Source organism: Triticum aestivum, chromosome 5B (genome assembly GCF_018294505.1).
Source record: "Triticum aestivum cultivar Chinese Spring chromosome 5B, IWGSC CS RefSeq v2.1, whole genome shotgun sequence".
NCBI lineage: Eukaryota > Viridiplantae > Streptophyta > Magnoliopsida > Poales > Poaceae > Triticum > Triticum aestivum.
In genome coordinates this window covers 512,528,152-512,540,309 of record NC_057807.1, presented here as the reverse complement: position 1 = coordinate 512,540,309, position 12,158 = coordinate 512,528,152, and the positions used below count along the sequence as shown (strand labels likewise).

Sequence of the window (12,158 nt, the reverse complement as noted above, 5' to 3'; positions counted from 1 at the left end):
CATACCTTTCTTTCGTATGACCAATCTGCCCTTCTACGTTTTGTTGGGGGGTCTAGCGAAGCAAGGCCCTTCTTCGAAAGAGTATATTTGTTCCTAGCGTGAGCCTAGCCTTTTGTTAAAGACCAAAAATCGTGAGGCGAGCCTCGCTCGGTACTTTATTTTACAGCCGCTGCGCCTGCTCTTCACCGCCGTCGCTTCCCATCGGCGGCCGCCAAAACCCCGGAACCCTCTCGGCCAATGCCGGCGCCGCTCGGCGCCTCCTGGCGCCGGCATGCCTCCGCCGCGGCGTCCTCCTCCACTCCACGGACCTTCCTCTTGCTCGTCCCGGTTCTCATCCTCCTCGTCTTCGTCCTCTCCAGAGCCCCAGATCTCACCTTCTCCCCGGCCACTGCCGCCACGCCCCGCCTCGCCGCGCAGCTCCGCCCCTTCGACTGCTACGCCTCGCCGCAGGCCTCCCCGGTCTTGGCGAGCCTCGTGGAGGGCGTGCCCCGCCCCTTCCTCTACTCCCTCGCCGACCTGGGGTCGCTCCCCGACCGCCCGCACCGGAACATCGCCCGCCTCCTAAAGGGCAAGCGCTTCCGCAAGCCCGACATCTCCCAGACCGTCCAGGAGCTGCTCGCGGGGGAGGTAGGGAGGGGCTCCGGCGGCGGGGTGGTGGTGGACGTCGGGGCCAATGTTGGGATGGCGGCCTTCGCGGCGGCCGTGATGGGGTTCCGGGTGGTGGCATTCGAGCCGGTCTTCGAGAACCTGCAGCGGATCTGCGACGGGGTTTACCTGAACCGGGTGCAGGACCAGGTGGTGGTGTATCATGCTGCAGCATCTGACCGAGTTGGGAACATCACAATGCATAAGGTATCTTCTCTGGTTCAGATTGCTCCGTTTAAAAGTTTATCAACGATGGTAATTTTGGATTGCAGTAGTAAGTAGTACTAACCAGGTGTTTATTGATCGAGATGTACCTCGGGGAGCTGGATGAAGTATTGTGCTAAACTCAGATTGTGCTTGTTTGCCTCACCATCCGAATTACTTGGGACAAAAATACCCATAGAAATGGTTGGAGAACTGTTGAGGTGAATCTATGAGTTAAGGTGGAAGTTGCACTCTTGCATCACGGGGAATTTGATCATTCACCCCGTATTAAATGGGCACTTGATCGTTTGCCTCACCTTACTCAAGCTTAAAAGATTTGCCCCACTTTACTTAGATCTTTTATTATTTGCCCTAATTATCCTTTTCCTGTATGTTCTATTAGAGGAAGTTCCTAAATCTTGTGATGCTCATCCACAAATATATGTCAATTTGTAGTCTGAACTTTTTCTTTTCCCTTGCCATTGGATTTGGGGTTATTCATGGTCTGACAGTGCTATACTTTCCAAATGGAGTCATTTAGAAATAGAAAATGCCTTGTTCTTTAAACTAAATATTACATCTGGCAAGTTATCCTTGTCACTGGTGGAACAGGGTTTATATGAAAAGTTTTCCAGTTGCGTGCTACTGGTTTAAACCAATGACGGGTAGCATAACCGACATTTAGGATCCAATCTATTACATGGCGTGGAGTGCCTTTTTTCAAGCAATCAACAGGAGCTCTGGCTCTTCATTAGTACAAAAAAGAGCTGACCAACTGATAATGAAAACCGGCCAAATACTTACCCTTCCCTAGCTAGTTACTGTTAGAGGAGCAACTTTGCATAGCCCAAGGAGTGAATATATATTACATGGTACTTGGAGTACAAAGTAAGGAAAGTTGGACTACTACGAATATGTAAGGAGACCTAGACCAATATTAATACTCCTTAACAGTTGCAGACTACAGTGGAACTCATTCTGGCTAAAGTTATAACTTCCTGATTTGCCTGATGCACTTCTGGTTCACGCTGATAATATTTCAAACTGTCATATCGAACCATTAGTGAATTCATTGCCACTTTCATATAAGTGCAAACACCCCATTTGCAAATTAGTCTGACTTGCGTCACTTCTCGTGGAAATCTCAGATTGCTTGCTCTTTCTTATAGATAATGTTTTATTATTATTATATCTCAACAGCTTACTGTGAGTATTTTGGCAATGTAGGTGATTGGACGACTCGACAACAGTGCTATATCTGCAACTGGTGCGAAGTTAGCATTCAAATCTAATGAAGAAGTTGCTGTCGAGGTTGCTACAATCCCATTGGATGAAGTCATTTCAGATGCAGAGCGAGTGGTTCTGATCAAAATTGATGTTCAAGGTTGGGAATCTCATGTTCTGAGAGGTGCATCAAAGTTGCTCTCAAGGAGGAGAGGTGAAGCTCCCTACCTTATATACGAAGAGGACGAGCGCCTGCTGCAGGCGAGCAACAGCAGTGCACAAGAGATAAGGGCATTTCTTGGCAGTGTTGGTTACAATCAGTGTACGCGGCATGGGACGGATGCTCACTGTACAAAAGAATAGACAAGCATTTTCTGCCTGGTGGTTGGACGCCCCTCAGCTGGGGATGCATAGAACAGTCAAATAGGATATCCTGAGCTGTAAGTTTTCCCCTTATCTTAGGCAGCAGTTCAGATGCTCCATCCTTATAGTTTTCTCCTCGACTCCACGGTTTCTGTTTATTTCTTTTAGGTTAGTTTGTTGATTGCTGGATCTTTTAACATCATATGCTATACATGCTTTGTCTAATGGCATTTTAACGCATGCTTGTTCTCATTAACCTCATGTTTGTACTGTCAGTCTTAATGGTATTCCCTTGAAGTAATGAAATTCCTGTGATTGTGATTCTAAAATCTATGCTCGCTAAACATCCTTAGTTATACCATAAATTTGATCGTTTGCCCTTTCATCTTGGAGTATTTGAGGATTGGCCGCATATGGAACCCTCAAATGCACTTAAGTGCAGCAGCCGCGATTCCTCTTGGATTTGGCTCTGCCATTGCCATGGACACTAGTCAGACACACAAGCATATTTACTAGCTTTCCTCCGCCCCCTCCTTTTTTTGGTAATTTTGAACTTCCTGGCTAAAAGTTGTGTGTCTGGGGGGTGGGTGTTGTAACGTTGTTATTTCTCCTGCCTGTCAATTGCCTGAATTACACCTTTGTTATTAATCAATTATTACGAAGGCGGTTGTTATTCAATAAGAGTAATTTATTTTACTCCCAGATTAGTTTGGTATGCACATGCTAATTCCAGATCTGCATGGAAAGTTTGTACTCGTAACTTGGTCGCCTACAATTTACCAATTCGGGCGTCATCCATTGTGAAGAGGAAGAAGACTACGGTAGGTCTTATGGCCCGAGGACGTAGAGCGCGAAGTACCGGAAGAAAGCACCAGGGAAGAAAAGGAAGCCGTACTACAAGCAGTCACCAAGAACAAAGTGGAGCAAGAGATCATCAATTTGTCAATCTCGTCAGATGACGAGGAAGATCACCAAGCTCTCGAGCTCATCAATGTGTACGAAGGCCATCTACCTTGTACTTTCGTTGAGAAATCTATAATACTCAGCGATCCACATCAGCAACTATCAAACTCAGCGATCCTGCCATGTCATCGGCTCTCAATAGCCTTTTTCTCCTAAAAAAATGGCCATTCAGTTTTTGTCTTTTTTTTTGAGAAGTTCAGTTTTTGTCCTGAGATGTGTTCTTCCATCCATTCGGTTATCTATTGCTAAAAAAATGGATGAGACTTGCGTGCGCCTATCTGTGCTCTCGCGTACGTGGCTTGATTTGATTAGAAAAAATAAAGCCCGTGGCCATCCCTTAAAATAAGGGGATGATTAGATTAAAAAGGGAAAAAGGAAAAAAAAAACAGCCGTGAGATGAAGCGGGAGCACGGATGAGAGCATGGGGAGGGAGCAGCCAAGCCAGATCCAAAAAAATGTGCCCCCTTCCCTGCATATTTGTGTGCCGTCCGTATAAAAGAGCTTCATCTCCACATGATGTATTCTTCACAAATGGAATATTGCTTCTCCTTGCGAAACATACAGCGGTCATTGCCTCGCCATGGCTCCACCAAACCGATCTTTTCTCGGCACTGCAGCCAGCTGGGCGACACTGATGGATTGATTAAAATTTGGATGATTCTATTGGTTAGAAGGACCACCCCGCCCTCAATGATATGTTTATCTATATTTTCCAGTTGTGATGCAGCAATTCGTCGTGTTGCGTTAGTTCTGTTTCCTTGTGAAAACAGAGTCGGTCGGTCTCCAACCATGGCAAACCAGATTCATCATATATCAGTACATGTCCTCCTATATATGGAGCTCATGTTCCTATGCTTGCGTAGAATATTGGGATAGATATGGAAGTACTCTTGACTTTCTATGGTAGTTTTTTTTTTTTGCCCAGTTTGCTTTCTTCAATTGCATACTGTAACTAAGAACGAGGCAGCATATTCAGATTTTGGTACTGGATTATTGATGACACATATGAAAGCTGTGAACTGGGGACGATCACGTACATCGTGAGGAGTGAGCTAGGTAAATTTTTTTTTATCTATTTGAAGAAACATAGCTCTACCTTGCATGCCTAGAGGCAATACTTTTTTCTTCTTCGTCGCGGCGCTTTCCATCCACCGTACTATAGAATGCCCCTAGATTCTGAACAGCAATTCACCATGGTATTTCTAACGTTCTATTCATGTCATTCTGTACCATTTTGAACTGACATTTTATTGCCCCTGGAAGATAATAAAGTGTCCGCATGGTTAATCATATACGTGGTATTCCAGGCACTAGCAGAGTTTTGCGTGAGAAATGCCAAATATCCATTTATTATAGCAAAAGATTCTCAATTCAGTATATTTTTATATGACTTTTTCCAGTTAGATAAATCTTTTGAGATGTTACATAGATTTTAACAATTGCAGCCTTCAGCAAAAACACACACAAGTAAATGAGGTTTGTTTTAACAGTTTTGCTAGAACTCATCTAGATGAGATATAATTTGGTCTCATTCACCTTTTATGGCCATTGGATATGATGCTATAAGATGCGTGTGTACTGACGTAGGCTGTATCTATTCTTGTTTTCAAAGTGAATGAGGCCAAATTATATCTCATCTAGATGAGTTCTAGGTACTCCCTTGTTTTAATGTGTAGCACAACTGATCATAAGGAAGTTGGCAGCTTTGACTTTTTTTCCGTTCACTATATGATATCATAACCATTAAGGGTTTAACACACCAAACATGTGATCATTAGTTTGTATTTTTTATCGTGCTAGCATAAAAAATTTTATACTATTCTCAAGATTTGTTAATTGTCTACATCTATTTTTTTAATAGCTTATTTTCCGCTGCAACATGTGGGAAATCATCTAGTTAATAGAAAGGGGCAATGCCCGGTTGTTCGAGAGTACGCCAAAGGCGTACCGTATTTTTATAGAAGAAAGAAAGAGAGTTTTACAAGTACCCATGCTAAGACGGGGGTACACCGGACTCCAACTCCGAAAAAAGGACACAAAGATTACTCTCTCACAAATATATCTAAACCCTCAACTCCTATACCCGCGTTCTTCCAAAGCTTGATCTCCTCGTGGATGAGCTGGACAAGGTTAGTGTCCGTGCGTACTTGATCAATCCGGTTGAACACTCTTGCGTTTCTTTGTTTCCATAGATGCCACGCGGTCAAGATGACAAAGGAGTCGAAATCTCTCTTGAGCTTACCATGGAAGGACTTCCTAGCGTTGGCCCACCATCCCATGAAGGTGTCCTCTCGGCTTGGGATTTGTATGTTGATTTGTAACCATTGGAAGCAACCACTCCAAACTTGCGTCGCATAAACGCATCTAGCGAGGATATGATCCGTTGTGTCCTCATCTTGGCAGCACGTAAAGCATGCCGAGGACGTTTCTTTAAGTCCGTGTCTCGCACGCCTATCCGAGGTCCAAGCCGGCACTGAGAGGCAAGCCACGCGAAGATTTTACACTTGAGAGGCGCCCAACTTCTTTAAATGCAGTGAGCGGCGGCAAATCGAGTCATGCCCTGGCAAAGCATCTTGTAAGTGGATTTAGCACTGTACGATCCCGTAGCGCTCCAGGGCCAAAGAAAGGCATCCTCCTCCTCAACGTTCGCCACAGCTTGTTGCAAGTGTATTAATTGCATGTGAGCAGTGAAAGAGAGCTGTCACATGATGTCATGGACCACCACCATGGCCTAGTGGATGGAGCAATGAGCTGCCAACCACCACCATGGCCGAGCGGATGGAGAAGAAGCTCTAGTAGTTGCCATGCGCGGTGCACGCCGCTCCACGCCACCCAGGCCAAGATCAACAGCTCTCGGCTCACTCACTATATAGACACTCCATCGAGGCTAGACATCATCACAGGCCGATCCACCACCACCTGGAGCGATACTGCTAGGAGTAGGACCGTGGCCGCCAACGCCGATGCCCGCTCCTCCTCCTCGCCCATGCACATCGTCATCTTCCCGTGGCTCGCGTTCGGGCACATGATCCCCTTGCTGGAGCTTGCGGAGCGCCTGGTGGCGCGCGGCCACCGCGTCTCCTTCGTCTCCACGCCGCGCAATCTCAGCCGGCTCCGGCCGGTCGCCGGCGTCCACTTCGTCGCCCTGCCGCTGCCCCGCGTGGACGGCCTCCCGGAGGGAGCCGAGGCCACCTCCGACCTCCCGCCCAGTCCCGGCAACTTGAGCGACCTTCTACTGAAGGCCGCCGACGGCCTCGTCGGGCCATTCTCCGCCTTCCTCGACGAGGGCGAGAAGCCAGACTGGCTCGTCCTCGACAACCTCCACTACCTAGCCGCAGCCGCCGCCGGCGACCGAGGCGTGCCGTCCGTGATGTTCCTCCCCTTCGCCGCCGCGTCGACCGCGCTCTGGGGCGTGCCGCGTGTGTCCACGGTGGTGGACCCAGAGCTAGGGGCGACCGTGCCCCAGCGCTTCGTGCTAACCTACCAGTGCTGCAAGATCGTCGCCCAGCGGTGCTGCGTGGAGTTCGACCCCGAGGCCGTGCCTCTGCTGCCCGGCGTCCTGGGAAAGCCGTTCGCCCCTATGGGCCTGCTGCCGCCGCCGCCTCTGAGTCTGAGGGCGAATTCGAATAATGAAGGTGGCGAGCTCGTGTCATGGCTGGACCGGCATCCGGCGAAATCCGTCGTCTACGTCGCGCTGGGAACCGAAGCGCCGCTGACCACCGAGCTGGTGCACGAGCTAGCCATCGGCCTGGAGCTCGCCGGGACGCCATTCCTGTGGGCTCTGAGGAAGGTCGGCGACTAAGACGTTCTTCCTCCGGGCTTCGAGGAGCGCGCCAAGGGCCGTGGCATCGTGGCGATGGGGATGGTTCCGCAGACGAGGATGCTAGCGCACGGCTCCGTGGGCGCGTTCCTCACGCACAGCGGGCCGGGCTCCGCCATCGAGGGGATCCAGTATGGGCATCCCCTCATCATGCTGCCCTTCTTCGGAGACCAACAGACGGGGGCTCAGTTCATGGAGAGGAAGAAGGTGGGTCTGCTGGTGCCGAGGAACGGGGAGGATGGAGTGTCTTTTGACCGGCAAGGCGTCGCGTCGACGGTCCGGGCCGTCGTGGTGGACGAGCAAGCAGGACGCCTCTTCGCCGCCAATGCCAAGAAGTGGCAGCAGGTTGTCGCGGACACTGCCTGCCATGAGAGGTACATCGATGAGTTCGTTCAGCAACTCAGGTTCTACAAGGACCAGTGACTCGATGGCTAATGGAGGCGAGAAACGACTCGTGCGTACAATACATCACCCTCCGTCGGCGATTCCTTCCACATTTTATGGTTTCGGCAAAATATGGCTTGTTTCAGAGTGTTACTGTTAGCTCGATGTGTCATCTGTGCGTGTGCTCATGTGCTCGTGCGCGAATATGGCTTGTTCCAGTTCCTATCCCTATGAGCACCCAGGCCGCTATATCATCTTGACATTTTACGAAGTTATTATAGGCGCCTAGTAGGAATGTCTTCTCCCACTAAACCCGTATCATCGAAAATTCTGAAATAAATTCAGGATAAATGCGAGCACCAGGACTAGAACACTGGTGGGTCGAGGGTGCCGATGTCCTCCTAACCAATCAACCATAGGTTGATTCGCCATCAACAACATCCGTTAGTGGTCGTAAAATCCATCCGTAGCGGGAGCTCAAGAAGCGAGCTTTTTTTAGCTACCAACTTTATTACTCAAAGATTACAGAGTTTTGGATACATATCGGGTTGGCCTAGCCAAACGGCAATCCCTATTTGACGCTCGCGAGCGTCAAAAGGACACGGCTTTGCTGGAGCTTGAGCTCCCGACGCCTCAGTTTGGGCTGGCCCATGGTCGCAAGGCTGTTTCATCTCTTTTCTCTTTCTTTCTTTTTTTAATTTTTATGTTTCTATTTTTTTATGTTATTCCATTTTATTTTATTTATTTTTGTTTCATTTTTCGTGCATTCTACAAAGTACATTGTGTGTTTATACAAAAAAAAGTTCATCGTATATTGAAGGAAATGTTCACCTTATATTATGAAAATGCTCAACATATTTTTTATAAAATTTATTGAGTATTTCAAAATTGTTCAATGCATATCACAACAATTAGCGTATATTGCAAAACTGTTCAATATATATTCTAAATTTTTTCATCATATATAAACAATTCAATAAATGTTTGGAATTTCAAAAGTTTGTTCATGGTTTTCAAATTTTTGTTCACTGTATGTAAAAAATGTTCATCATGTAGAGCAAAACAATTCAGTGTGCATTTGAAAAGAAGTGCATTATATATTAAAACAATGTTCAGTGCGTATTTAAACTATCCTAAAAAAGTGCAGACTGTATTTCTAAATTCTTTTTTTAGAAAATGTTCACATTTTTAAAAATTGTTTGAAATTTCAAATTTAGTTACTTTTGTTGCTAGGTCTTATAGCACTGCGCTGATGTTTAATCACCATAGACCATCACCTCAGTGGTTATCCACGCGCACTCGGAACCTAGATGTCCCGTGTTTCATTCTCTCCCACGTGCACTCATTTTTGGGGATCTTTTTTCCATATTTCGAACTGTAATGGGTCATCCAGTAGTGCCTCTTCTGCACGAAAGCTCGACTAGGCGCACGCGGGCGTCCAATAGGAGCTCTCTAGCCAAACATGGTGCCCTGGCCTAATTAGAAATATTTTTTCTATTCACATCTAACATTTTTCAAATGCGAGATTAATATTTTCAAATGTTTTACATAGAGTGTGTTTTGTAATATATATACTTACAATATTTGGAAGTAATAAACGAAAAAAGTGAAAAACCCTGAAGTTGTGGCCTGCCGCGAGCTGGGTCGGCACATCTGGCTCTCGCCTTCACACGAGGTTCCTGACATCTCGTTATAAGCGAGGCATAGGGGCCTGCACTTATAACGAGATGCTAGAACTTTTCTGTAAAATTGGAAACATTTCTTTGTAACGTATTTTTTTAGAAAAATCCTGTGAAATTTTGAAAACCGAAACATTATTTAGTTTTCGATAAAGTTAAAACAATAACATTTTTTAAATTACAAACAGTTTTTTAAAATAGAAACTTTTATGAAATTGGAATACAGTTTTGGAGAACATGAACATTTTGAATTTTTTAACAAAATATGAAAACAAGAACACCTTTTGAAATTCAGGACAATATCTGAAAAGCACGATAATTTTAAAAAATGAGAACAATACTTGTATATTTGAACTTTTTTGGAAATCCAAACAAAATTTGTCTATATCCAGGCTGAGCGCTTCATGATTAAGTCTGTTAAGAAATGAGAAGTGAAGGTAGCACTAACATTAAAGTTTCTTAGTTATTTTTTTTGCGGCAGATTCTTAGTTTTATTATTGGTGTACACTACTCATTTCTGGTTGAGAATTCAACTTTTTTTTTTGTATTTTTGCTTGTGTAGTTATTACTTCAGATGTTACTAAGATACTTCAGATGTTACTTAAGACAGTTAGAAAAGTAAAGTTTTCAGTTTAGTCCTTTAATCGACGCCTAGCCGAAGTCCTAAACCTTTAGGTTTGCAATTTTTTTACTCCTCAGCCCTGCGGATGCCAAAAAATACTCGGCCACCCAGCGGGCGTGTAAAAGCCATGGCCTCTTTTCGACCCCCACTGCACTGCTTCATTGTCGGTGTAGCTGCCGGCAAGTATCCATCACCGCCACTGCTACCTCACAGCCTCCATGCTGCCTGAGTCGTAGCCGATCGCCAGCCATCACCGTCGCTGGAGTCGAAATGAAACGCCGCCGCCGCATAGACCGCCGTTGTCGCCGGAGTCGAGCTGTCATGACTTGTTGCATCATCTTATATAACATGATCATTGAAGATAAGAAAGGCATGCCTGAGAACTATAGATACATCACCAATGGGAATCCTGCTTAGTCAAAGTACGATGCATATAGGATCCAGATATTGCTTGAAGCACATCGCAGGATCGAGAGCCTAGAAGTTCATATCCATCTCCAAGATAATCTTCGTTGAGCATCACTGGCATCATCATAGCACTTCATAGTTGTGCTTTTATCAGGCTATTTATTTCATCTGTGAAGGAAATATGCCCTAGAGGCAATAATAAAGTTATTATTTATTTCCTTATTTTATGATAAATATTTATTATTCATGCTAGAATTGTATTAACCGGAAACTTAGTACATGTGTGGATACATAGACAAACAGAGTGTTACTAGTATGCCTCTACTTGACTAGCTCGTTGAATCAAAGATGGTTAAGTTTCCTAGCCATAGACATGAGTTGTCATTTGATTAACGGGATCACATCATTATAGAATGGCGTGATTGGTTTGACCCATTTCGTTAGCTTAGCACTGGATCGTTTAGTATATTGTTATTGCTTTCTTCATGACTTATACATGTTCCTATGACTATGAGATTATGCAACCCCCGGATACCGGAGGAACACTTTATGTGCTACCAAACGTCACAACGTAACTGGGTGATTATAAAGGTGCTCTATAGGTGTCTCCAATGGTACTTGTTGAGTTGGCATAGATCGAGATTAGGATTTGTCACTCCGATTCTCAGAGAGGTATCTCTGGGCCCTCTCGGTAATGCACATCACTATAAGCCTTGCAAGCAATGTGACTAATGAGTTAGTTGCGGGATGATGCATTACGGAACTAGTAAAGAGACTTGCCGGTAACGAGATTGAACTAGGTATTGAGATACCGACGATCGAATCTCGGGCAAGTAACATACCGATGACAAAGTGAACAACGTATATTGTTAAGCAGTTTGACCAATAAAGATCTCCGTAGAATATGTAGGAACCAATATGAGCATCCAAGTTCCGCTATTGGTTATTGACCGAAGATGAGTCTTGGTCATGTCTACATAGTTCTCGGACCCATAGGGTCCGCACGCTTAACATTCTGTAACGATTTGTATTATGAGTTATGTGATTTGATGACCGAAGTTTGTTTGGAGTCCCGGATGAGATCGGGGACATGACGAGGAGTCTCGAAATGGTCAAGACGTAAAGATCGATATAATGGAAGGCTATATTCAGACATCGGAAAGGTTTCGAGTGATTCGGGTATTTTTTGGAGTATCGGAGAGTTACGGGAATACGTATTGGGCCTTAATGGGCCATAGGGAAAGGAGAGAAAAGCCTCAAGGGTGGTGCCGCCCCTTCCCCATAGACTGGTTCGAATTGGACTAGGGAAAGAGGGCGCCCCCTTCCTTCCTTCTCCTTCTCCCTTCTCTTTTTCCTATTCCATGTGAGAGGTGGAATCCTACTAGGAACAGGGAGTCCTAGTAGGACTCCACACTTTGGGCGCACCCTATGAGGGTCGGCCTCCTCCTCCCTCCATCCTTTATATACGTGGCCAGAGGGCACCCCATAGACACACAAGTTGATCATTGATCTCTTAGCCGTGTGCGGTGCCCCCTCCATCATAATCCACCTCGGTCATATCATCGTAGTGCTTAGGCGAAGCCCTGCGCCGGTAGCTTCATCATCACCGTCATCAAGCCGTCGTGCTGATGAAGCTCTCCCTCGACACTCTGCTAGATCATGAGTTTGTGGGACGTCACCGAGTCGAACGTGTGCAGATCGAGGAGATGCCGTACTTTCAGTGATAGGATCGGTCGATCATGAAGACGTACGACTACATCAACCGCGTTGTCATAACGCTTCCGCTTACGGTCTACGAGGGTACGTGGATAGCACTCTCCCCTCCCGTTGCTATGCATCACCATGA

General features: G+C 45.9%; 1 protein-coding gene and 1 pseudogene across 3 annotated transcripts; both read left to right on the top strand.

Moving 5' to 3' along the window:
- The first annotated feature begins 139 nt into the window (after nucleotides 1-139).
- Nucleotides 140-3,580, top strand: LOC123112848 (uncharacterized). Of its 3 annotated transcripts, none has more exons than XR_006455740.1 (3): nucleotides 140-852; nucleotides 2,077-2,513; nucleotides 3,145-3,580. XR_006455740.1 is itself a non-coding variant. In XM_044533948.1 (2 exons), the coding sequence occupies exons 1-2, from the start codon at nucleotides 238-240 to the stop codon at nucleotides 2,434-2,436; spliced, it is 975 nt and encodes a 324-aa protein (XP_044389883.1). In that variant the 5' UTR covers nucleotides 140-237; the 3' UTR covers nucleotides 2,437-2,765. The 3 variants fall into 3 exon arrangements, 1 of the variants encoding a protein (XP_044389883.1); XR_006455739.1 differs by having other exon boundaries at nucleotides 3,140-3,580; XM_044533948.1 differs by lacking the exon at nucleotides 3,145-3,580 and having other exon boundaries at nucleotides 2,077-2,765.
- A 2,771-nt stretch (nucleotides 3,581-6,351) lies between these two features.
- On the top strand, nucleotides 6,352-7,832 carry LOC123116672 (UDP-glycosyltransferase 91B1-like; annotated as a pseudogene).
- The last annotated feature ends 4,326 nt before the right edge of the window (nucleotides 7,833-12,158 follow it).

Coding starts and splice junctions, on each gene's coding strand:
- LOC123112848 (XM_044533948.1), top strand. CDS start 238: ATGCCGGCGCCGCTCGGCGCCTCCTGGCGCCGGCATGCCTCCGCCGCG. Junction 853..2,076: donor GGAACATCACAATGCATAAG/GTATCTTCTCTG, acceptor TTGGCAATGTAG/GTGATTGGACGACTCGACAA.